This window comes from Trachemys scripta, chromosome 1 (assembly GCF_013100865.1).
Source record: "Trachemys scripta elegans isolate TJP31775 chromosome 1, CAS_Tse_1.0, whole genome shotgun sequence".
Lineage (NCBI taxonomy): Eukaryota > Metazoa > Chordata > Testudines > Emydidae > Trachemys > Trachemys scripta.
Window position 1 is genome coordinate 105,547,002 of NC_048298.1, and position 27,772 is coordinate 105,574,773.

At 40.5% G+C, this 27,772-nt stretch overlaps 1 protein-coding gene across 9 annotated transcripts in view; it reads left to right on the forward strand.

Annotated features, from left to right (window-relative positions):
- DENND5B (DENN domain containing 5B) overlaps window positions 1–27,772 on the forward strand; it is a 157,244-nt gene that overhangs the window by 94,402 nt on the left and 35,070 nt on the right. For all 9 annotated transcript variants that reach the window (XM_034780220.1, XM_034780251.1, XM_034780245.1 and 6 more), the window contains 2 exons: window positions 5,423–5,532; window positions 18,960–19,626. In XM_034780220.1, coding sequence (XP_034636111.1) covers window positions 5,423–5,532; window positions 18,960–19,626 — 777 coding nt within the window. The remainder of the gene's footprint in view (window positions 1–5,422; window positions 5,533–18,959; window positions 19,627–27,772) is intronic.

The following is a 27,772-nucleotide window of genomic DNA, read 5'->3' on the forward strand; positions in this document are numbered from 1 at the left end:
TCTTGTAAGTGACAGATCCAATAGCCTTACTAGCAGGATGCTTTTGAGTTACTACTCAGAATCCAAGGAATTTACATATATGGTTCTGCAAAATACAATGGATATTAAAGTTGTCATTTTCTGTAGCACAGATCAGGGAAACACTGGCATAGTGCAGAGAATGAGCTGAAGCTGGCAGATATCAGAAAGGACCATTTCAGGAAAAAGTAATCTGATCCTGACTGTATTAATAAATTGTATATGTGAGCATCAGTTTAATGTGGCTTCTCTTATTCACATGTTTTCATGCCCATCTTCTTAAGGCTCACTCAGTTACATGGGTCAAGAGTCTCTAATTCCTTCTACTTGTGGCAAATTTCCTTTATAAAAATGTTTTATACTCTTTCATTGACTACTACAGGAAACACTCTATTAAATGTTGGACAAATTTCTCAAAAGATACAGGGACTGATCTTTCAGAGGTGCTACAGACCAGTAGCTCCCATTTTGAGTAAGTGGGAACTATAAACATCCAGTACCTCTGAAAATCAGGTCCAAGTTTTTTTGGATTAAATTGGCATAATAATCTGGTCTGTATCTTCTGAATGATTTGGAAATCCTAGTTCAGTATGGCCCAAGGAATGGAATGTAGATACCTGGATTGCAAGATGTTGTGACCACAGATTTAATACAACTAAATAAGTTTCTATATTCAGAAGTTGTTTCCTCCAGGTATTACTGCTACTTGTAAGCCCAAAAGTTTTTCAGCTGGAATTTAACACAACAGGAAGTTGTAAAACCGACTTCTGCTAGTGGAAAACTGCAGTGACTCTGTCCTCCATATACCTTACTAGGACTAACAAGATGACCCAATGCAGCGTCGTAACTGGGTATTTTAGCACCCCGGGTGAGCAAACATATTTGCGTCTTTCCTGCCCCTGTGGCTTTATGCCCTGGGCAGCTGCGCCACTCACCCCGCCCTGGCTATGGCCCAATAGGAGTGAATGCTTTCCTTTCAATAGACCTAGCCAAATGCTGACCATGTGGGAGTCAATTCCTTAACAATGAACAGAAAGCTGCAATTCAAGATATCTACAGATTGGGACTGAACTCCAGGTTCGCTTAAGGTTCCTATGACACCCTGCTCCCTGGATTAGTTATTCTGCAAGTGACATTTCCTCTGTGGTTCTTTTCTGTCTGAGTGGAGACATTTTTCCAGGAGTAAGTTTCTTTGTATATTTTTTTTGTTCCCACCTTTCATTCCCTCGTCAATCTCCTCTGTTTGATGAAATGACGCCACGTGGCTAGATGCAGCATCTCCTTTGCTGGAGGTATTTAATGCATTGGACAGATGGGATGAAGGGACCTATAAGTGGCTACAGATGTGAAAAAATGTACATTTTTCATTCTCATTAGTTTCTTCAAGTTTTTAATAGTACATTTGACAGTGACGATGATTCCAGTGTACTAATAAGTCTGTACCAGCAGGAGACTATTGTCCGTCACTTTTGTTGATGGACATGGTTGTAGCCTAACTTGTTAAATCCTTTTTTGTTGTTTTTGTTAATCGGTCATCATCACAGTGTTCTTTCTACCATCATTCCTTTCTTTTGGGGACCAATCTTGTCACCCAAATTGTGTGCAAAGAACCAATTCTGCCACCTGTACTCCCGCTCACTAGTACCGCATTCCACAAGTAGTCTGGTTAGTTTCAATGGGATTACTTCTGTGTAAAAGTATTACTAAATATGAGTCAAACTGGCAGTATACAACCCATTGCAAACAATTTAATTCTACAGATTGTGTTAAGTACTCCCTAGTATGTGGGGGGGAAATCCACTTGCCTTCAACAGCTTCCATTTTTAAAATTGATCTAGTGGGCTGAGGCCAAACCAATTTAATCTTAAATATTTGACATGCAAATTGCTTGTCTTCTTAATATATTTATTTGTCTGAGATGCATGTACATGACTAAGATCATGTAGCTTCAGTTCTGGCCATTCACAAGACTTTGTAAAGTAAACCATGTCGGGTGTCTCAGGAGGATAAAATGCTTAGTGTCCAAATAAGACACACAGCATCATGGGATATTAACTTAAATCGCACAAGCACATAAATCATTGGTTGATACTACACATTAAGAATAAAAATTGGTAGGAATGTTTGTGTCAACTTAGAGAGAGAATTTCCACTCTCTTTTTAGTGTGTTAAAATTTCATTTTGGAAAATTCTAAGATTCAGTGGATAACATGTATAAGTTACTCCAAACATCTGCAAACCACTTGTGAACAATAGTTAGTTCTGCTGCAACATGCTATATTAGAGGCAAATTCTCTGCTTTTATGTACTAACATTGCAGGGGAACTTGAAAATAATCTTTTAGCACTTGTGCTATGGACTGTCACATAAACAACTAAATACAGTATTTGTCAAAACTGGAAAATGTTCTGAGCTAGTCTGCTAAACACTTGAATGTTTTTGATTTTTTTCTACTCCGTCCAACTTAGCTGACACCTTGAATTTTCTGCATGGAGTTTCTACCTCATGCATGCTTTTGCTGGGGATTGGCTTGGCCTGAGAGAGCCCAACGGCAGGCTACCTGGCTCCAGCCAACACCCATCACAGTTTACCTCCAGAACTCCTTCCTCACTCATAAATTTGACTGTTTCATCTGTCATACCTACATCTTCTAAGGCTTTTTCTACACAAGTGCAGTAAGTGCAAAACAAAAACTCCGGTGGAAACCTTAATTTGACATTTTTCATTGAAGATCTTGTTTTTCATGGCAAATAGTCCATTTTGTCTGCCTGAAAAAGTGCTAATGAGAATAATAGAGTGGTATTGATTAACTACTCAAGGTACCTAGATGCCACTCTGATGGGTGTACTAAAAATGACTAATTGGCCACGTGTCTCTGGCATACTCTTAGAATGGGAACTTTCTATGGAATAATGCTTATCCACATTTTTAAAGTCACTTTAAGAGGGGAAGGGTTGTCAAGGAGCCAATTATGACCCCATGATTTTCTGCCTATCCCCTGGGACCACTCCCACTGCTTTCCCTGACAAGTCCCTGTGTCAACGGTGGGAGAGAGGGAGTTGTAGGAGCCAGTGATGCCAACTCTATTTGGTGGAAATCCCCCATGTTGAAGGGATTTCAAGCTAGGTGTTTGTGTTAAATCTCTGCTTCCTTTTGTGCTGCCAGTGCAGGGCAAATGCAGAACAGCTGCCTCTGAACGTGCCAAGTGGTTGAGTGACAGTAGAGCTATTTGAGAGTTGGCAGCCGTCCTTGGGCCAGTTTCATCAAATCTGCAAAAACTTTAAGTGACTGCTTTGCAATCTAGAATCCTGTCTTGGCATGTAATTTACACCTCGAATGCTGCATGTGGGAAGAGCTTTTTATTACATGTATAATTTTAGCTACTTTCCCTTTTACCATTATTTCTTTAAGCTGATTCTACACTATTGTTTTAAGTTAGGTCATTAAGTATTTAATATTTTAATCTTAGTTCTGTTCTGGAGATTCACGTATGGGCCATCTTAATTATTTAAACATGTTTCTTTCCTTGATACATCTTAAAGGTTCCTTGTACACTTAATCATATTAATTAAATTTCTCTTAGTCTGAGAAAGGTACTTAGATTCATACTAAAGAGACTGTCTTCAGAGAGTCACTTTATGTAACTAGTTCTCTGAATGTCAAAATATCACTGGACAAATACTGTTTGTCAAGAATACCTTGGAAAATGTGCACGCTGCTGCTGCATAGTGCGTTGGTTGAAAAGGACCAAATGGAGATTATTTTGGGGGTGGAGAGAGTGTTCATACAGATTGTCTCAAGGTATACAGGGTGCAGCCCTGATTATTGTTGCACCAGAAGGCTTTAAGCTGAATGTAACTCTTTAGCTGTTTGTTGTGGGTATCTTTTTACCCTGGGTAACATCGCGTCCTTTCTGACAATGAATTTGAGCACCCAAATCTTAAATCTAGATTATACTATCACAGTCCACAATGCCTTCAGAAAAGTCTAAGTGAAAGTAAGTAACTCATGTTTTCATTTCTCTTGTAGGAATAGATAGTCTCCAGTAGAGCTGACTGAAATTAAAAATAATTTTTTCATCCAAAAAATTTTTTCCAAAACCAAACTGTTTTCATGGAAAAACATTCTGTGCATTCCCCCCCATATTTAAAAACAAACTTACAAAAATGTTTTTTTGTGAAACAAAACATGTTTAACTTTCAGTAACATTTTGATAAATATTTTGAAAACAACATTGAAAAACTTCAAAATGAGTCTGGTGTTTTTGAACCCTTTGGAATGTAAACAACTTAAACCTATCTTTTTTTCCCCACAGAGTTTTAATTTTTCTTTCAGCCCTTGTCTCCCAGATAAGAGAGAAATTGAATATTTACCTCAATATCAGCTGTTGGATGTTTATAGAATCCTAGAAATGTAGAGCTGGAAGGGACCTTGAGAAGCCATCAAATCCAGCCCCTTGTGCTGAGGCAGGACCAAGTAAAGCTAGACCATCCCTGACAAGTGTTTGTCAAACCTGTTTTGAAAAAGTCCAATAATGGAGATTCCACAACCTCCCTTGGGAACATATTCCAGGACTTAACTGTTCTTATAATTGGAAAGCTTTTCCTAATATATAACCTAAATCTCACTTGCTGCAGGTTATAAACCCATTACTTGTCCTACCTTCAGTGGACAGAGAATAATTGATCACTGTCTTCTTTATAATAGCCCTTAACATATTTGAAGACTGTTTATCAGGTTCCCCCTCAGTTGTCTTTTCTCAAGACTAAATGTGTCCAGGTTTTTTTAAACCTTTTTCCACAGGTCAGGTTTTTGAAATGGTTTTTATAAGTTTTGTTGCTCTCCTCTGGACTGTTTCCAGTATACTCACACCTTTCCAGGATTGGTCACAGTAGTCCTGCTGAGGCCTCACCAGTGGCGAGTAGAGCAGGACAACTACCTCTCGTGTCTTACATATGACATCCCTGTTAATACACCCCAGAATGATATTAACCTCAATAGCAAGAGGAACTCAAGTGAAATTAGCTGTCAGGTCTTACTAAAATAGCTATAAAAGATTGTAGGTTCAGTTGTCTTGAGGTTTTTCTTCAACAAACTCAAGTAGTAATTCTTAAATTCTAATATAATTTGAATTCAAGGCAATAAATACTAAGTTATGTATTATGTTTGCACATGCTATTTTTTTCTTGTAATAAGTCTTGATCCAAGATAATGAAGGTAAGGTTTTAGTCTCCCATTAAACATGTCTCTTCTGCTTCTCTGAAAGAAGTGAGCCTATTAAAATGAAAATACAATCTGCTTTTTCCATAACTGTGAAAATTCAATTGCAAAATAAAATGGCATAGACAAATTATCTTGAAATGACTTTATTTCTGACAAGCTGTTGCTTCCTAATCTGTTCCAGGAGAGAACTTTGAGCAGAGCCCCTTAAGAAGAACTTTCAAGTCCAAAGTTCTGGCACACTATCCTCAGAACATAGAGTGGAACCCCTTTGATCAAGATGCAGTGAACATGGTACGTATGCTGACTTTCTTCATAACCTCTTTGTTTCTTGATGACTATATTTAAGTCTGGAACAGTGTTCTCGTTTATTAAAGCAGCACACATAATATGGAGAATGCTGGCCAGCAAAGAATTTGAGAAGTAACTTGCTAAAGATGCAAAAACTAATGGTCTGAGGTTTTTTTTTTTTTTTTTTTTTTATGTAAGTACTTAAGAAGTAGGAATCCTACCAAACAGGCAGTAGGGCCAGTAGCAGTAGCATAGCTAGGGTGGGGAGCAGGGGGAGCGGCAATCTGGAGACTGGTGAGCCTAACTTCAATACCGGGCAAATTGGTAGAAACTGTAGTAAAGAACAAAATTATCAGTCACCTAAATGAACACGATTTGTTGGGGAAGAGTCAACACTGCTTTTGTAAAGGGAAATCATGCCTCACCAATCTATTAGGATTCTTCGAGGGGGTCAACAAATATGGGTGCTAGCATACTTGAATTTTTGGAAAGCCTTTGACAAGGACCCTCACCAAAGGCTTCTAAGAAAACTAAGTAGTCATGGGATAACAGGGAATGTCTTCTCATGGATCAGTAACAGGTTAAAAGAGAAAACAAAGGGAATAAGTGGTCAGATTTCACAATGGAAAAAGGTAAATACTAGGGTCCCCCAAAGATCTGTGCTGGGACCAGTGCTGTCCAACCTGATCATAAATGATCTGGAAAAGGGATAAACCGTGAAGTGGCAAAGTTTATAGATGATACAGTTATTCAAGGTAGTTAAGTCCAAAGCTGACTGCAAAGAGTTACAAAGGGATCTCACAAAACTTGGTGACTGGGCAACAAAATGGCAGATGAAATTCAACATTGATAAGTGCAAAGTAATGCACATGGGGGGGAAAAAATAGTCCCAACTATATATACAAAATAGCGGGGTCTATATTAACTGTTACCACTCAAAAAATAGATCTTGGCGTCATCGTGACTAGTTCTCTGGAAACTTCAGCTCAATATGCCGCCTCAAAATAGCAAACACAATGTTTGGAACCATTAGGAAAGGGATAGAAATAAAACTCTTAATTCAACATTTGAAGTTAACCACTTTTTTTCCCTGAGACTATCTAAAAGATTAAGAGGGATCATTGAAAATTCCCCAAATAATTTGGTACTCCAAGCATTTCTCCACGGTGGTCAAAGCTCTGTAAGATGCTATTGGTAAAGCCTTCATATAGAAATAGGCTTTGATAAGAACTAGGAGTTTGTTTTTATTTGAAGCACGCTTTCTTGTGAAAAGATGTCCTGTTTTAAAAATACAAAAATGTTACTAGGGTGTAGGGTAGCAGAAAATGGCTGCAACTAGGACTTTCTGAGGCTGAATGTTTGAAGGGCAGAATTGTGAAGCAGTATCCTGCAGAGATGTGTCAAATTAACTCTTTTATTGTTGCTTACTGGTATCGGTTGTGCCTGCTAAAGTTAAGCTTCTGGAATGCTACTAGTAGCAGTGCGTTCATCTATTTGCTTCCTCCCATACCTCCTCCCTGTCTGTGGTTTGTTTTTGTTTTTTTTTTCCCCTGGGGGTGGGGGGAAGTAACTTAACATGTGAGTACCATGGTAGCAGTATCACCAATGCCAGGCATTCAAAAACCATGAGTGAAGCCACAAATTCATGAGATTGAGCCTTTAACTACACTTGGTTCTCTGGAAACTTCAGCTGAACGTGCAGCCTCAAAATGGCTAAGGGAATGTTGGGAACGATTAGGAAAGGGATAGAAATAAGATAGAAAATGTAATTCCACTAAATAAATCCATGGTTCGCCCACACCTTGAATACTGTCTGGTTCTGGTTGCCCACGAGAGATTAAAAAGTGAAGTGCTATTCAGCTTAAAAAAGAAATGTCAGGGTATGATAGAGGTCTATAAAACCATGAATAGTGTGCAAAAAAGTTTTTGCACTTTCACACAATAGAAAAACCAGGGGTCACTTGATGCAATTAACAGGCACAAGGTTTAATAAAAACAAGAGTTTTTTCACTCAGCGCGCAATTACCCTGTGGAACTCATTGCCATGGGATGTTGTGATGCCAAAAGTATAACTGGTTTCAAAAAAGAACTGGATAAATTCATGGAGGATGGGGTCCATCAATGGCTATTAGCCAAGATGGTCAGGGATGTAACCCCATGCCGAGAGGGACGCTAAACCTCTGCCAGAAGCTGGGAGGGGAATACAGGTAGATCACTCCAATTGCCCTGTTCTGCTCACTCCTCCTGAAGCTCTGGTATCAGCCACTGTCGGAAGACCGGATACTGGGCTAGATGGACCAGTGGTCTGGCCCACTATGGCTTACGTTCTTGTTGATCTACAGTGGTTTAATACTTTTGTTGGGACTGGATGGGCTCGTTAAGTATGCTAATTGAAGTGCCACAGAGGAAGGAGATCTCAAAAATCTATTAATATTTCTTTAAAAACAAGAGTGAAATAGAACCTTTGAGGGAGAGATACTAATTTTAAACTAGTATCCAAGATGATTAATATGTGAGGAAACTAGTTTGCCCTACAGTGTAGTGAACTGTCAGAAGGAAACTTATTCATCCACATTACATATTAGCAAGGGGGGAAGTCTTAGAGAGAAATGATCTAAAATTGGGGGGAGGGATAGCTCAGTGGTTTGAACATTGGCCTGCTAAACTCGGGGTTGTGAGTTCAGTTCTTGAGGGGGCCACTTAGGGATCTGGGGCAAAATCAGTACTTGGTCCTGCTAGTGAACAGGGCTGGACTCAATGACCTTTCAGGGTCCCTTCCAGTTCTAGGAGATAGATATATCTCCATATATTATATTTTATTATTATTATAACATCATAAAAATGACTGGCTTTCCAGATGGACTACATGCAAATATTACTTTATTTAAAAAACGGTAAGCAAATTCTTAATAAAGGGAGAGGAATATGGTGAAATGGCATATGTCAGCCAAGTGGAAGGGAGGAATCCTTCCTAAAAGGCTGTATGGTAGGAGTGTTGCAGCCAATAGAATGTTGGAATTCTTAATGGCATCTTGTCACAGGGCACACCACTCACTGCCGGGCTGGTGCCGCCTCCTGGTACTCTCTGGGGATTAGCTTGAGCTGTTTCCAGGTGCTGGGGTTTTAAGAAAAATACCAAGTATGTAAGATTCATGATAAAAATCACAGGAGTTGTCAACACTGATACCATGCTAGCAACTGTCACTGTTAATATTAAGCATAGACAGACAGACATGAGACTAATGATGCTACATAATTCATCTTGCACATGGTATGTGGATTTCAATATCTGCACATCTCCAAAATGCCAAGCAATGGGAACAGTGCAGTATTTACAGTAGGTCTCTGCAATATCTTGCATCTGCGTTAGATTGAAGGAATCAGGACAGTTAGTGTAGTAAGACCTAAGCTACTGCATAGGCCGCTTCTGCCAGCCAATTTAGAGGAGAGGTTGTTAATGTTCATCTCTGAGTAAGCAAAATATGCAAGAAGAGGCAATGAAAAATATTATCAGAGTATAATGGGTATTCATGAGAGAGTTGTGATGGTGCTAGTGTACAAAAATAGAATAAAAATTATGTAGACTGATACAATCTCCTTATAAGAGCCTGGTTAAAACAAAATAATTGTACAAAACAGAATCTTCTGGAAAAAGTCATTTCAGAGCACATTTACCACACATTATATGTTCTGACAAAAGCAGCAGTATTTACAAATAGTAGGAATACTTGCTTTCATCTTAGGCTTTGAAAAACTTTATCATTATTTTGACCCAAAATGTCACTTAAAGTAATATTTTTCCTCCTCCTAATCACTTGAGCCAATTATTGGCTTTCTTGATCTCTTCTTTTGTTTTGTCAGCCTTTGCCTCTGTCTGCTTTATATAAGCTGCAAGAGGCAATTTCCTTAGAGGAGAAAATGCACAAGTCTTTGAAGGTTAATCTGTGAGAGTATTCTATTGCTGTATGCTTAAGGAATTACAAATGCTTTATGAAAATCATTAAAAAAAACAACAAAAGCAAAAAACCAAACACTCCATAACTATACCATTCTGCACTGGGCAAACTTTTTGGTCCGAGGGCCACATCTGGGTATGGAAATTGTATGGCGGGCCATACATGCTCACAGAATTGGGGAGGGGGGGAAGAGTTACGGGAGGGCTCTGGGGTAGGGCTAGGGATGAGGGCTTGGGGGTGCAGGAGCGTGCTCCAGGCTGGGACGGAGGGGTTTGGAGGGCGGGAGGGGGATCAGGCTTGGGGCAGGGGGTTGGGGCACAGGAGGGACTCAAGGTGGCAGGCTCAGGGTGGCGCTTACCTGAAGCAGCTCCCAAGCAGCATGTCCCCCTCTGGCTCCTACGTGGAGGCACAGCCAGGTGGCTCTGCGCACTGCCCTGTCCGCAGGCACTGCCCCCACAGATTCCATTGGCTGCTATTCCCGGCCAATGGGAGCTGCGGGAGGTGGCTCTTGGGGTGGGAGCAGCGTGCAGATCCCCCGGCTACCCCTACACATAGGAGCTGGAGAGGGGACATGCTGCTGCTTCTGGGAACTGTGCAGAGTGGAGCAAGACCCTGACCCCGCTCCCCGGCTGGAGCGCCAGAACAGGGCAAGCCCCAGACCCCACTTCCCGGTGGGAGGTCAAGGGCCGGATTAAAACATCTGGAGGGCCGGATGTGGCCCCGGGCCGTAGTTTGCCCATCTCTGCTTTAGATCAAGTTTCCTTTCCTGTATTGAATAGTAAAGACATTACTTGCATTCAAATAATAAATACCCTTAGTTTTTTCCATATTCACTGCTTCCTGTATTTATCCCCACCTAAAGTCATAATCTTCTAGTACTTCCTCAGCATCCAGTTTTGATGTTACAATCTGGTTGTTTTCAGGCTGAAGTTTTAAGTACAGACGACTGAAAACTTAAGTACCTTGCTGAACTGGGCCCAAAAATAGGAGTTGTATTTCTTAAGTACATGTATAGCTCCACTGAAGACAGTGGGCTTCCTGGCATGTTTAAAGTTACACATGTGCTAAAGTACCTTGCTTAACTGGGGCCTTAATGTAAGTATCCTTAATAAGAAAAAGAAAAACAGAATGAAAGGCAGAATCACTTCTAAATTATTTCAGTAACAATGGGTACATTAAAAATGCTTATACAGATGGCAGAATTTATTTGAAAACCAAGAACACGTCCATTGTGCTTTAATTTTAGATTCTTGCATTTTTGTACAGACCTGCAATGAAGATGACATTAGACTCCCAGAGAAGAAAGTAAAGTTGTTCTGCCATATATAGTCTCTTCACATGTCATTGGCAGATCTTTAAACAAAGTACTTTTATTGAATGTATTTGTAAACGTACATTGAAATAATTACATGGTTACAGCTCTGTTCATGTATATGGAAAAACTGTGCTTGGAAAGGAGTAATGAGAAGCAAAGCTTTCCCTAGACAGCTTCCCTTTATCTTGTGGTGACTTGTCTCTGGTACACCAGTCATAAGGGTGTATTCCCATAGCACTGACATATCCATCTGTCAGCTGCACCTTGTTGACTGGATGATGTTGCATTAAAAGAATCTTAAAGCTCTGCCTTTTGAATGGAAATACTTATGTAGGGACAGAAGGCCTTAATTTCTTAACTCCTATTTTTAAAGAGAACTTCTGGCATACACACAACCCAAGGTAGTTTCTCATGCCATTGAAGAAAAAGCAGGTCCATATTTCTTGGCCAAATTCTATAAATTGCAGATAATCTCTGGCTTTCTTCTGTTTTTTTCCAGTCCATTTTCTTTTGGAACAAGCAAAAGTGTGATCTCTTTTGGGGCCGCAATATTTTTCTCTTCCAGGGGCTTAACTATCATATGAAGTTCAGAGGGTCAGAGTTCTTGTCCATTATGGGTTCAGTCAACCATAGCTTGATAAGTGCTGGATAAAATGTTCTGTTGGCTATTTTTATAGTTTCCCTTAGTACAGTAGAACCTCAAGGTTATGAACCCAGAGTTATGAATTGACCAGTCAACCATGCACCTCATTTGGAACTGTAAGTATGCAATCAGGCAGCTGAGACCCAAAACAAAACACAGTACTGTACAATATTTGCAAATGCAAACCACTTTAAAAAAGGGGGGGGAGGGGCTAAAAAGATTTGACAAGGTAAGGAAACTGTTTCTGTGCTTGTTTCGTTTAAGATAGTTTAAAAGCAGCATTTTTCTTCTGCATAGTAAAGTTTCAAAGCTGTATTAAAGTCAGTGTTCAGTTGTAAAGAGGGCTGTCAAGCGATTAATCGCACTGTTAATAGAATACCATTTATTTAAATATTTTTGGATGTTTTCTACATTTTCAAATATATTGATTTTGATTACAACACAGAATACAAAGTGTACAGTGCTCACTTTATATTTATTTTTGATTTACTCTGTAAAAAAAAAATAGTATTTTTCAATTCACCTCATACAAGTACTGTAGTGCAATCTCTTTATCATGAAATTTGAACTTAAAAATGTAGAATTAGGTACTAAAAAACCTGCATTCAAATATAAAACAATGCAAAATTTTAGAGGCTGCAAGTCCACTCAGTCCTACTTCTTGTTCAGCCAATCACTCAGACAAACAAGTTTGTTTACATTTGCAGGAGATAATACATTATTTGGAAGGGGTATTTCTCTATGGTTCTCCAGGCGCTTGTGGATCACCGTGGGCGTTTCATTGACATTAACACAGGCTGGCCCGGAAAGGTGCATGACGCACGCATCTTTCGGAACACTTGGCTCTTCAGGAAAATGCAGGCCAGGACTTTTTTCCCAGAGCGGAAGATCACTGTAGGGGAAGTTGAAATGCTCATTGTGATCCTTGAAGATCCCGCTTACCAATTAATGCAGTGGCTCATGAAACCCTACACAGGGAGCCTTGACAGCAGCAAGGAACGGTTCAACTACAGGCTGAGCCGGTGCCGAATGACTATGGAGTGTGCCTTTGGCCGTTTAAAGGCCCGCTGGCGATCTCTGTATGGGAAGCTGGACTTGGCCGAAAACAGCATACCCGTGGCTATATCCGCATGCTGTGCCCTCCATAATATTTGTGAAGGGAAGGGTCAAAGCTTCACTCAGGCATGGACCTCCGAGGTTCAACACCTGGAGGCTGAATTTGCACAGCCAGAGAGCAGGGCTATTACAGGGGCCCAGCGCGGGGCTGCAAGGATTAGGGATGCCTTGAGGGAGCAATTTGAGACTGAAAACCAGCAGTGATATCTGGTGCCCTGCACGGGAGTGAAGTGCAGTAGTTCCAATCTTTAGGAATCCGTGTATGCTAAGCAGACTTGCAGTGCCTGTTTATTTCCTGGGCTAAAGAGTCTTTTACTTTATGCAATAATCAAGAATGTTTTCAAAGCCAAAAAATCCATTTATTGAAAAGAAACAAGGGGGTGGAGTGGGGAACAGTACAATCACAGACTCGCATATGTCCTGTCTGGTGTGCTGTGCAGTGAGTGCTGCACTTTAGGTTAGCTATACTGCATGGTGATGGGGGTTGAGTGCAGAGGGTAAGGGTTGTGGTTTTCAGGGCTGGGTGGTGAAGATACTGGTGTTGGAGGCAGCGGGTGGCGTGAAGAACACGGAAGTTGGGGAAAGTGGGTTGGAGGTGACAGTGGAGCACAACGGAAAGAGTTTTGGGACAAGGGCTGTAGGGGGAGGTGGTGTTTGCATTTGCGGTACTGCTCCTCTTTCTGCATGGCTACGAGCTCCTGGATAGAGTCTGCTTGGCGTTCCAGGATGCTTATAAGCCGATCAGTGCTTTGCTGCCGGTGCGCGGTGCTTTGCTGCCGGTGCGCTGCGTTTTCCTGGTGGATCCTGCTTTCTCCCTCCCTCCAGTTCTGTGCTTTCTCGTTCTCTTTAATAGATTGCCGCATCACTTCTTGCAGCATGTCGTCTTTGCTTTTTCGCAGTCTCTTCCTGAGTCTTTGCAGTCTCTGAGCAGGCGATAAGAAGGAAGGCTGAGGTCTCAAGGTTGATGCAGGTGTATAGGCAAAATGCAACGTTCAACAGAGGCAGCATTGTTTATACCAGACAGAGTAATGATTCCCCCCGCACTTACGGAGTTGAAAACACACAGGGTCTACACAATAGCATAATTTTCCCGTCCGAAACAGAGCGCACACATCCCACGGGAGCCTCAAAATGGTGAGTAAGGGGGACTGATTGTTTCAGGGCTGCACTGTCCTCTGGGTTTCTGTGCCTTGGGGAGAGTCAACAGCTTCAGGGGGCACCTACACTGAACACGGTCCCAACATTTTCCACAGGAGTTCGTCCTAGACGATATCTCACTGCTGAGGGTGACCTGGGAAGCAAGGGAGGGTCTTCTACTGCAATGTGGCTTCCGCCCTGGCCCATATGCAGCTTGCCTGTGTGCAGCAATGGTCCCCTCGCAGCACAGTGGTGCAGACACGTTAGCTTGGCTGGGACAAGGACCACGGTGGCTCTCCTGATAAACATGCGCAAGCACATTGCACACGTTTTGGATGAGACATTCGAGGAGATTACCGAAGTCGATTACCACGATGTGATAAACCACATCAATGCACTATTCCACATCTAGGCATGCATGCCTAACTCTCCTCTCTCAAAGAGTCTGCACCGAAAAAATTCCCCCCCCCCCCCCCCCCAAAAAAAAAAAACAAAAACCACGCTTACTGGGAACCTGCTCTTCTGTTTGTCCTCCACCAAATACCGGCCGCTGCGACTGGCTACCTTCCTCCTGGCTTGAGAAGAGCTCCTGGCTGCATGGCTCCAGGGATTCCGGGGTGTCTCCATCTGGCCCACCACCATCACTCCCGTTTTCCTCGTCCCTCTCCCCTCACCGACTCTGGTGGTGCTCGGAGTGGAGGTAGGGTTAACCCCAAGTATCGCATCCAGCTCTTTGTAGAATCGGCAAGTCGCAGGGGGAGCACCCGAGCGGCCGTTTGCATCGCGGGCTTTGCAGTAGACACTCCGCAGCTCCTTCACTTTAATCCTGCATTGAAGGGCGTCCCGGTCATGGCCTCTTTCCATCATGTCCTTTGATACCTTCCCGAAGGTATCGTAATTCCTACGGCTGGAGCGCAGCTGGGACTGTACAGCTTCCTCCCCACAAACACTGATTAGGTCCAGCAACTTGCCATTGCTCCATGCTGGGGCTCGCTTGGCACGTGGAGGCATGGTCACCTGCAAAGATTCACTGATAGCGCTCCACACCACGCTGGGCTGAGCAAACAGGAAGGGGATTTTTAAAATTCCCGGGGAATGTAAAGGGTGGGTCACATGGTTGGTTACCTGAGGCCAAGGTAGTAGAATTTGAACTGATGACCAGAGTGGCTAGAACAGGCATTGTGGGATACTGCTGAATAATTCTGGAGGACATTCACAGCGCATTGGGCGCCACATTGGCGCTGCAGCGGCAGCACAATACTTGCTATTTCTCTCGGAGAGGTGGAGTACATGCAGCGCTGCAACAACGGAGATACAGTGCTGCAAATGCCTTGCCAGTGTGGATGGGGAGTGAGTTACAGTGCTGTAAAGCCGCCCCCAGCACTGTAACTCACAAGTGTAGCCAAGTCAGATGCCACCAGAAGAAGGTTGATTTTCCTTTTTGGTGGTTCGGGTTCTGTAGTTTCTGCATCGGAGTGTTGCTCTTTTAAGACTTCTGAAAGCATGCGCCACACCTCGCCCCTGTCAGATTTGGAAAGGCACTTCAGATTCTTAATTCTTGTGTCAAGTGCTGTAGCTATCTTTAGCAATCTCACATTGGTACCGTCTTTGCGTTTTGTGTAATCTGCAGAGAAAGTGTTCTTAAAATGAACAACATGTGTTGGGTAATCATCCAAGACTGCTATGAACATGAAATATATGGCAAAATGCAGGTAAAACAGAGCAGGAGACCTACAACTCTCCCCTAAGGAGTTCAGTCATAAATTTAGTTAATGCAATTTTTTTTTTTTTTTTTAAATGAGCGTCATCAGCATGGAAGCATGTCGTCTGGAATGGTGGCCGAAGTATGAAGGGGCATATATGGCATGTAAATACCTTGCAGTGCCAGCTACAAAAAAGCCATGCAAATGCCTGTTCTCACTTTCTAGTGACATTGTAAATAAGAAGTAGTCAGCATTATTTCCTGTAAATGTAAACAAACTTGTTTCTTAGTGATTGGCTGAACAAGAAGTAGGACTGAGTGGACTTGTAGGCTCTGAAGTTTTACATTGTTTTATTTTTGAGTGCAGTTATGTAACAACAAAAAATCTAAATTTGTAAATTGCACTTCCACGACAAATATTGCACTGCAGAACTTGTATGAGTGAATTGAAAAATACTATTTGTGTATCATTTTTACAGTGCAAATATTTGTAATCAGAAATATACACTTTGATTTTTTATATATATTGTATTCTGTGTTGTAATTTAAATGTAGAAAAACATCCAAAATATTTAATAAATTTCAATTGGTATTGTTAAACAGTACAATTAAAACTGCGATTAATCGCAATTAATTTTATTTGAGTTAATCGCGTGAGTTAACTGCGATTAATCAACAGCCCTAGTTGTAAACTTTTTGAAAGAATAAACAACCAGAATATTTTGTTCAGAGTTATGAACAACCTCTGTTCCCAGGCGGGGGGGATGAGGGGTGGTTGTAACACTGAGGGTCTACTGTATAATTAGTTGTTTTAATTCCCCCTCAGAAACACGCAGTCAGGAGGTAGGCAGCTCAACAATGCTGAATCATCTTGTTGTTTTAAAAAAAAAAAAAAGGGGGGGGGAATTGTTCAGGTCCCACCTCAGAAGGGTCTTCCACCGTTCTTCTAGTTCACTCAAACCTATTTTAGAGTTAAATGTGAATTCTTCTCTTCAAGAACCTTCCTTTAGGATTTAGACCAGGAGTCGGCAACCTTTCAGCAGTGGTGTGCCAAGTCTTCATTTATTCACTCTAATTTAAGGTTTTGCGTCCAGTAATACATTTTAACGTTTTTAGGTGGTCTCTTTATCTAAGTCTATAATATATAACTTAACTATTGTTGTATGTAAAGTAAATAAGGTTTTTAAAATGTTTAAGAAGCTTCATTTAAAATAAATTTAAAATGCAGATCCCCCAGGATCGGTGGCCAGGACCCGGGCAGTGTGCGTGCCGCTGAAAATCAGTTTGCGTGCCGCCTTTGGCACACGTGCCATAGGTTGCCTACCCCTGATTTAGACTCTGTGCTTTGTGATCCATATGATAAACCTGGATGAGTGTATGCTATTGACTTGCAGGGTGTTTGTCTGAATATAATATCACTGTGCATCAAGACCATATGTTTAAGGCTTTTCTTTTTGGATGAACACTAACACTTGCCCCTGCCCTTTTGCCTTATCTATAGGGTTCTGCAATTTAATAGTCCCCTGGTGAGCTCTTCCCTCATTGTTCATCTTCCTATCCTGCCCCTCTCCTTTATCTTCTGCTCCCTTTCCTCCTATCCTGTTCCAAGCCTAATAATATTTGCAGTGTGTTGGCACGGTATTTTGCCTGTGTTTTGCAACCACTGACTTGAAGTGTTGGCTTACTGTGTGCTGTAGGGCATGCAAAAGATAATGAAGTTTAATAGGTATTTATTGTGGGGGAAGGTCCCCTACTGGAGGATTTCAGAGAAGTGTGGGCAGGGGGATGCTTAAGGGTCATACAGAGGTAGTCTAAACACCGTGTGGTCAGACTTAATAAAGCTATGCCCATTGTCTCCAGTGCAGAAGCCCAGTTTTCAGAATTTAACAGTTTGGCACAGACTAATCCAGTGACAGTTGAGATGCATATTATGGAGCCTAAATTCAATAATTAAAACGTCAATAGGGATTTTACTCCTACTTTCACAGAGAATTTGAATGTAGCTGTAATGACAGAGCTACTATTAACACTTCAATAACAAAACTGCAACTTTTTTGAATATGTGACTCCTGTTCAAAAAGTGGCTTGAGCTGCAATTTCATGGTTTATGTAAGGAACGCCCATCAATTGAATTAAATCCTTTTATTGACTCTAGGCCATTTATTACCCCATGCATTAACTTTTACAGCAACATATAAAAATGGGTCTGGATGATGCATGGGATTGCTAACTGGATGTGAAATCTGGCTTCTATGCCATTGATCTGAATCCTGCTCAGGTCAGTCGCAGCTGAAACTTGTTGCCATCTGACTGTTCAGTGGTCTTTCAAAGTGAGCTGGTGTTGATTAGGAATGGATTTGGCCACACTTATAAAATTTATCCATGTTTACCTCTTCTGACAGGAGAAGTGATTACTCTTGGTCAAGGGGAATCTACACCAGTGATGGGCAACCTGCGGCTCATCAGGGCAATCTGATTGTGGGCTGCGAGACATTTTGCTACTGTTAACCATCTGCAGGCACGGCCCCCCGCAGCTCCCAGTGGCCGCGGATGCTCAACATCAGCAAAATGTCTCACGGCCCACAATCAGATTACCCTGCTGGACCGCAGGTTACCCACCACTGGTCTACACTGTCACTTTCTAGTCAGTTCTACATTGTGGATAGGCACTGATCCTTAACAGCGCACCAACCCAACCTTTCACTGTGCTCTCTTTGAAGGTTCCTTTCCTTTCTTTGCACCTTCCATTTTAAAAAGAAGTTTCAGTTCTTGTTTAAAAAATTTATAGATTTGTTTTGAGCATAATTTGGTTTCATGCTGTAGCATGATTTAAACATGTTTTGCAAAATTGTTTCACTATTTTGCATTACATGGTTGATTTTCCTAAAAAAAAAAGTCTGGAAAATGCCTTGGGTTATCATTCTAGGGCTACATTTCAAAGTACTTATGTAAAATAGAATCATTTGTAAAAGAACTTGACTGATTAATCAAAAACTAGGTTTACATTGAATTCCTCCCCCAATCAAAATAATGTTTTACTGTTTAGGTAAGAAAATAAACTCATACAGGAGAAAGTTTATTTATTAATGGATTATTATCAATTATTTATTCAATTTAATTTTGTTATTTAAAGATAAGCCTATACCATCAAAACCAATTGAGTTCTTTGTTATGTGATTTTTTTTTTGCCCGTTTTCATTGTGCACTTCAGCAAATTAAAAGTGATACATCATTGAAAGCAAAAACTGAAGGCTTAAATACAAGTGATGTATTATTCATTATCAAGAATAATTATGTGAAGTGGTGCTTCTGACTTGGTAAAATAAAACCACGTCTAAAACTTTCTTTAAGCAACACTTTTTTAGTTATGAGGCCAGACTGTTCGTTCTCAAATTTATTTGAAGAGTACATCTTTTAATCTAAACTGTTAATAAGTTAGAATAATTGGCATATATGTAATTTGATTTTTTTCATTGCCTGATATGCTCATGGAAGCAAAAAATACAAAATCTTAAATTATTTCAGATTAGATACTGATATGATTATCTTTTTCTTACACAGCTATGTATGCCTAAAGGGCTATCTTTCAGGACCCAGATTGACAACAGAGACCCGCAGTTCCATTCATTTATAATCACCAGGGAAGATGGTTCTCGTACTTATGGATTTGTGCTCACTTTCTACGAGGAGGTCACAAGCAAGCAAATTTGCACAGCCATGCAAACGCTTTATCAAATGCACAATGCAGAGCAATGCAGCAGCGTCTATGCCTCCTCTTCTTGCAGCATGGACTCCCTGGCAAGCAGCATTGATGAAGGAGATGCCACTTCCCTGGCCAAGCTCCAGCAGTACAACTCATATGACATCAGCAGAGACACGTTATACGTATCCAAATGTATATGTCTCATCACTCCTTTGCCCTTTATGCAGGCCTGCAAGAAGTTCCTTATCCAGCTTTACAAGGCAGTTACCTCTCAACAACCCCCACCTTTACCGCTGGAGAGCTATATCCATAACGTTCTTTATGAAGTGCCCCTTCCACCCCCAGGGAGGTCACTGAAGTTCTATGGGGTTTATGAGCCTATCATTTGCCAGAGACCTGGCCCCAGTGAACTTCCACTGTCTGACTACCCTCTTCGAGAAGCCTTTGAGCTGCTGGGATTGGAAAACCTTGTCCAAGTCTTTACGTGTGTTCTCCTGGAGATGCAGATTCTTCTGTATTCACAAGGTAGGCTATCTTTCTGGATTGGTGTCTGATCCAATCAGACAATTCCTGAACAACTGTAGTGCTGAGACTGCTGTGAACTATTTGATTTCAGGGGATTAGTGAGACAGGGTAATAAAAAGAAATGAGGCTTTGCTAGTGAAAGGGCTAAGTAATTGTTTCCTCTACAGTCTAGGTGCCGTTTGTTTAATTATGCATCATATTTATCATTTATGACAGCTAGTGATAGAATTGACTTAATTGTCATCTTTAAACTGCCCTTGATCAGCTTGCAAGACGGCACAAAACTAATCCTCCCTTCTGCAGGAAATTACAACATTAGGTAATATGTCTTGCACAAAACTCACATTTTCTTTTTGATGTGACAAATTTTATTAAGATGTTGATGTTCTAACCTTTGTGGCCAAACTTTGAAATTAGTCTGGGAATTATAAGAAGAAATGAAGTTGTCTCCTTAATGGACCTACAGGCATCTTGAAGTAATTATTTTCATGAGGATGTAGTTGGTGGCTTCTGCTTGAGACACCTTGGGACTGCACTCAAAGGGCTACTGCAGGTTAGATATGTTGACAAAGCTGTCAGAGAGGCATCTTGAACAGATCCTGCCTACTTGTAATGTTTTAATGAGCTTTTGGGAGTTAGATTTTTCAGGAGAAGGTTCAACACTTCCTATTGACTATACAAGCACTCTGAGACAGGTTTCAGAAATGTCTAGTTCACAGTGCATAGGCTACAATGCTGGAGCATTGCTTCTTGTATACTACAGGGCTGCTGACTAGGGCCCAGATTTACAAAGGTAGGTAGGTGCCTGTGATGCAGATAGACTCATAATGTGATTTACTTTTGATGGGAATTAGGTGCCTCAGCTGCTTCTGGATGATTTTGTAAGTTGTATTAGGTGCCTATTTGCAACTTTAGGCACCTAAATACCTGAGTTGAACTGGTCCTAAATTAAAATATGTACTTTGGGGAGAAGAGAAGTTGGGCAGGTTTTCATATGAGGATGACTAAAGTTGGGCATCTAAAGAGGTGGCTTATGTTTTTGAAGATGCTGAATATCCACAACTGCCACTAACGTTGGTGAGAACTCCAGATGATCAGAACCTCTGAAAATTGGGCCATGTTTGGGTGGGCAGGGAGGGAGGCTGCCTGAATATAGATATAGATGCTGAATTTCATACATCAAGTCTGAAAATGCTGCCCTTGTCCTAGACAAAGTGAAAGTTTAGTTAATAAACATTAAATAGTAACACCATTGACAAAATACCTTTCGGTATACCAGAAGGGGGAAAATGAGTCACCTTAAATAGTTTGAAAGATTAAATTCAAACAATTTTTGAATTTTCTGATAGAGCAATTTTCTGCAATTAATGTTTTTGTTTCTTCCCCTCCCCTCCCATCCCCACTCCCAGAAAAGTCTGAGAGATCCTTGACCCAACTTTGTTCACTTTGTCAAGAATTGTCTACATTAGACAGTGTGGTAGTGGGGAAGCTGTACAATAGGTTGTGTTTGACAAATGAAGCAATTGTGCAATTATACTGCATCATAATTGACATTCCTAAAGGTGCAGAGTTGAGGCTAATGTGCAGCTTACATTTTGGTATGTTTGACTTTTTTTGTAACAGTTTTTTCATATTTCCAAGAATTCTTTAAAAAGAAAGTGAGCTTTATTTTTTTGTTTAACTAAATACCACTGAACCTCTGTTGTACTAAGCTCCTGGGATCTAGCAGAGAAAGCTCCTCTCCCGTAAACTCCTGTGCAGCTTTTAGCTTGAAAGAAGCTCTTGCCTTGTTGGGGGTGGCTTCTTACAAAATAAGCAGTTACAGTGCAGGGTTCATGCAAACCTGTGCACTTGCCAATGCTTTTCACTGGGCAAATAAATTAAGCCACACTGTGCGCATATGCATGGCTTTCTTTATCTGCAAATTTCACAAGCTCAGCCAGAGAATTCAGTGCCAAATATACTTCATGTGCACGTGGTGCAATTATCAACAGGACATGACTGTCAACTCAAAATCAATTTTCACTGGAACACCTAAATGTATTTCTCAAGGGAGGTTTATTGGTATGTCAGAACTTACCTTTCAGCTCCCAACCATTTCAGAAGTAAGCTGTTGCTATATATCAGGGATCAGCAACCTTTGGCACGCAGCCCACCAGGGAAATTTGCTGGCAGACCGGGACGGTTTGTTTACCTGCAGCGTCCGCAAGTTTGGCCAATCACAGCTCCCACTGGCTATGGTTTGCCGTTCCAGGCCAACGGGGGCCGCAGGAAGCAGCGGCCAGCACATCCCTCAGCCCACGCCACTTCCCACAGCCCCCATTGGCCTGGAATGGCAAACCGTGGCGAGTGGGAGCTGCGATCAGCCAACCTGCGGACGCTGCAGGTAAACAAACTGTCCCAGCCCGCCAGCGGATTTCCCTGACGGGCCGTGTGCCAAAGGTTGCCAATCCCTGCTGTATACCTTTAAAACAAACTGACTTTTTTTCCCCTCCCACTGTCCTCAAAAATGACTGAACCTTCTTTTTGTTCTAAGTTGTCAAAAAGTCAATTCAATTCACTTCAGCTACAAGGAAACCATGAAAACTTGAGCCTGAAAAAGGAGCTTTGGACAGTTAAGTAACGTTGTAAGGAACCTGCTAGTTGATTACTGGGCACTGTAATCCCCCAGTTAATCTAACAGCAGAGAAGACCATTATCTCCAGAGTGCAGGAAAGAGAAGTAGTACAACATGAGGTCAGAAGGGCACAGGGTAAGAACAAGCGCTACAGGTGGAGAAGGCAGCAGCTTGGGAGCTGGCTGCAGCGGGGAGGTTTGTTAGCTGGAATTCAGGGCTGGAGGGCCTGAGAGCCCACCAGAGATTCACCCAGTATTGGGCAGAGACCAGTAGTAGCTGTGGCAGGAGGACAGAGGATTTAACAGAACATTTAATTTTGTATTGGACACACACATAAAATTATTAAAAGTTGAGACCCGATATATCAGCTTAACCATCTTAGAAACAAGTGCAGCTCTGTGTTTGCTATCATGCTGCTCCTCTGTTATACTCTGAATCCAGCTATAAACACAAGTGAAGGCTAGGGCACCCACTGTAACAATGTCATTTGCTAGTCCCAGGCACTTCTAGCCATTAGGAACAAAGCAGCTCACATGGACTCAGGTTAAGGCTTTCTGGATGTTGCAATTAACCCTTTCAGTGTTGCCAACCCCAACCATTTTAAAAATCATAAGCAAGATCCTCCAAAATCATGAGACTTAAAATGATTCTTTTATGTATCTTCTCGTTTTAAGTTTTAAATTGTGCTTGAGTCACTTTTTTAAGCTGTTCTCCACAACCTTGAGGACTAGAAACTTTGATTTAAAAAAAAAAAAAATTAAAGCTGAGATTCTTGTATTCAGGAGCTGGGGTGCTTTAAGAAGCACACCAAATATCACAAGACTTGGAGAAAAAAATTTGAATTGGCAACACAACTCTACACGGTCTCTCTAGTTCAGTAGCTAGAAGAAAAGTATATATCTAAAACTTACATTTTATAATACAAGACTTTATACAAAAAATTCTTATTTGAAACAGACATATTAGATTCTCTATAGTTTAGGAAATCAGATTTGTCTCAAGACTTTATTTTTACTTGTGACTACAGAGAGGCAAGAGTATTTTGTGTATGTAATGTATGGGCTTCCAACAGTTTCCAAGTAAATAACATTCTGTGGTAGTTGCTATAATTTCCCAAGGATCAGTAACAAAATGCTACTGGCGTAAGATCTCTGCTGGAGAGAGATGAATTAAATTGTGGGCTCAGCAGAAACCTGGCAATCCATTTTGTACGTTTGCCTTCCAAGGGATTTAAACATGAGAACATGTGGACAAAACAAAGATTAACTTCCTTTAGCTCAGGCGGTTTCTGCCTACTGTAATTTTGAACATTTCCCAAGTTGTTTTTAGAAGGATTTGAGTAATTGCTTCTCAAAGATTAAATATATTTTTGTATGTTTTTTAAGCTTGGGGAAATAATTCTGAAGAACAAACTTGTGTGTATAACTGTGGCCTAAAAGGGATCTTGGTTCTCAGTATACTGTCTCTGTGGTCCAATATATATATATTAATCTTGAGCAAACATAAGAACGGCCATACTAGGTCAGACCAAAGGTACATTTAGCCCAGTATCCTGTCTTCCAACAGTGGCCAATGCCAGGTGCCCCAGAGGGAATGAACAGAACAGGTAATCACCAAGTGATCCATCCCCTGTTGCCCATTCTCAGCTTCTGGTAAACAGAGGCTAGGGACACCAACCCTGCCCATCCTGGTTAATAGCCATTGATGGACCTACCCTCCATGAACTTACCTAGTTCTTGTTTTGAACAAGTAAGTGACTTGCATGAAAATCAGTCTGTCTAGGGTACATGGTCTAGACCAGAGGTTCCCAAAGTGGGCGATACCGCCCCCTGGGGGGTGCTGGAACGATCCAGGGGGGCAGTAGTAGCCTTGGGTGCAATTGGGGGGCGTTGAATAAAAATAAGGGGGCAGTGAAAGCATAAAGAAAGAAGAGAATATAAGGAAAATTTTGAAAAACCGTTCATACATGTTTCATCCGTTGTGTAACATAGAGTTAAAGTTGTAGTGATTACTTTATTTTCCAAATAAATTCACAAATTATAACCGATAAGGTGTCAAGTCGGCCAACAGCTCTTAACAAGCAAGTGTTGGCAGGCGAGTGTGTCGCGCATTGTCGGGAAGTCCAGCATGCATCGGCAGGAATATGTGCATGTAATGACTTGTTTACAATACGATACTATAAATAGGAGACATGTATGAAATCTAATTTAGATTGTTTCTGAATTGTGTAAAAAGCAGTTAACAATAGTGCAATAATTATTTTAAAATGTTTATTCATATTCGATACCTTCGATCTTTACGGATTAGGGATCACATACAAAGGCAAATTGTATTATTGTTTCAATAAAACAGCAATTTACACGTGAGTATTTTTATACATTTTCTTACATATCTACCGTACGTTTCTGTGTCTCTAGTGCTTACTAATAATAAAATCGTAGCAGGCTTGTGTCGGTACAGTACTATTTGAAGTGTACAGTCAATATATTTGTCATATTTTTTTATTACGATATTAACGAAAACAGGGGAATGAAATCGTAAAAAACTTAGATATAAATAAATGTTAATAGTTATCAAATCATCTGTGTTAATTGGTAAATAAGGCGTGTGCTAATGAGGAACAATTATTTAAATAAGGGCAAACTAAATTAAAACTACTAACTGATTTTTAATTGCATATTGATTATTTTTAAATTATTTCTTGATAAATTTAGTTTGATATTTGACAATTTAATATCAAATACATATATCTAATGCTGAGCAAAGAACAAAACCCAGTTTATTAGTTTCATTAGTATTTTAGTTTGGTTTTCTTTTGCCGTCTTACGCAAAAACCACTGTATACCTGATGTCATGGGCGATAGTCTAATAACACATCTTTCTTTACTATATTGTAGGACATAGGTAGAAATATAGGTACATAAAAGAATGCAAATTTGTCACTGCATCTTTCTGCTTGTTCGCTTAAAGAAGATAGATTTCCAGGGGGCGCTGAGTCATTTTTTTTTCTGAAAAGGGAGGCGCTGAGTTATTTATTTATTTTTTCTGAAAAGGGGGCGGTAGGCCAAATAAGTTTGGGAACCTCTGGTCTAGACAGTATTTGGTCCTTCCATGAGGGCAGGGGACTGGACTCGATGACCTCTTGAGGTCCCTTCCAGTCCTAGAATCTATGAATCTATAGCTTTCAGTACCATTCAAGAAAATATAATTTTTTTTTCTTAAAGGAAAATAGTAAGTTCACTAAAATAACTGATACACTGAAACTTGCTGGGTAAAAGAAATTTTACATCGAACACAAATCTGTATAAAATATGTATCTTTTAATTCAAGAAATACCAAGAGAACAATTTCGCAGACGAGTCTGTGACTGTTCCCTTCCATCCACCAGGCCTGTGTTTTGCTGATTGGTCACTTTCATTTTTTTTCCTCTTGCTACTACTCACTGGAAAATGTTGCTAACTCTGGTAATGGTTAGGCTAGTTCCCAGGTCATCTTTCTTTTATTTAAACAACACTTTCCCTCCCAACTAGTTGTATACAAAGTCTGTCCAAAGTGTCCAATGCAGCAGCTGTAAGTCTGTAAGACAGCTATACACCCGCAACAGAAGAACCCAAATCTCTGAATCTGCCCTTCCCCTATACTCCCAGAGTGGAGACAGTGACGCACTTCCCGTGAAGGCCTGTCATTTCACCTATCAAGACTGCCAAGCCTGTTCACAGGTTCCGTAGCTTAGATATACCCTAAGTCTTTTTACATAAAGGATTGGCATTTTCTACAGTCCTTAAATTTGACCTCTAAAACTTGTATGATTATTAATAAGTGTATGACGTGCCTGCATAATACTGCACTTGGTATAGAAAACTTCTTGTGATTTATCAAGAGGCTTGACTGAGTTTTACTGGTAGACTAAATGTTACAAGTTACTGTTTTAAATGCTTCTTAACACAATAGACAGTGGGAATAGAGGAAAATATACTCCAGACATGTAAATATGTATCTTTGTATGGGTAGACATTCACAAATAGGTGCTCTGTAAATATGCCAGCTCCAAACTTTTACTTTGTGAAGTGTGTTGGTAGGTATGGTTTTGAGACCTAATTTTGAACCTCATGCTAATAAATATTTTAAGACATTCTGTCTCTTAGCAATACGGAATGAAAATAAGCTTTTGCCAGCCAGGTGACCCTCAATAAAACAAGGCTATTTTTCCACAGATGATGTCAACAAGAGGAAGAAAACATGAAGTTTCAGATTGTATTTCCATGCTTACTCTTGCATATCATGCTAGTGAGCTCCCAAAGCCAATGCAGTCTCAGGGTGGCAGAGCTTCTGATATAATTGTGATACTTTTCGAAGTCAGTGGTTGGCTTATTTACCAAATGGCATTGATCAGAGTGATGGCCTGTCTGCCCATAGTCGATCAGTGGGACTGTAGGAGCGGTTTTACACATGACTATGTGAGATTTGAACGTTCTTTTTCTGTGAAGTAGAGAGAATAGAAGAGATACAAAATTAACTGAGCCTGGCACAAATCTGAGTCTGGTGGCAATGGGCTTTTTTGACTGTACACTTGAAAAGATTTTTAGTTGCCTATTGTTTCCTTATGAGAAGACATTCTTAATTATTAAGTTTTGTCATGTGTTTCCATGTTCTTATAAGGAAAATTCTATAGCAGTACAAAGTATTTATTTAATTGGAAGTTGCTGCAATCTGGGGGAGGAGTAATAAGCCTGTTTAATATAGTTTGACAGCTCTCATGAGTCAATAGCCATTTGCTTATAGCTGGTAATGGACAATTTTGCAGGTGAAGATTTTCCATAAACATTGCAAACCCTTTGATACCAGCATACACTCTTTACTACTCTGCACAGCTTAGATTGTCCCATTTATATAATTGATCTCTAGTGGCATTGAATTAATCACTTTGTTTGAATATTAAAGAAAAAAATAACTTGCTATTAAGTTTAAATAGTTACCAACTTGATTTTTAAAATGTGGTCATGGATTGGTGACTTAAAATGAAATTGTACTTCAATTAGTGCACAAACCTGTCTATATGGACAGGAACAGTACACAGGACTAAACTTTCTCTACTCTGACTTATGAATTTGAAAAAGGAACAGAACATAGGTGTGCTGCATGCACAGAAAGTTTTTTTTTTTTTTTCTGAAATTTTAATTCTCACTAGAGTTTTATCCGCTAGGTTTTTGCTTAAAAAAACAGTTGCTGGGCTGAGTTAGCATCTGGAAACTACCGCTAATGCGTGATCTAGATTCCTCTCTTGGAAAATGCTTGAAAAAACGTAAGCAGTTGTGAGTGAGAAAGGATATGACAGCAATTTTTCCATACCGTTCATTCCTTTCTTCTCATGTCCCCTGCACAAAGATTATGCTGCTATTGAACTGGACGAAATCTTTTATTTTATTTTTTCCCTGCTGTACTATGATGAGTGATCCTTTGAGTGAACTGGTTTTGATTCAGGTCACGGTGGAACAGATCTAGATAAAATATCAGCGTTCTGTGTGCAAC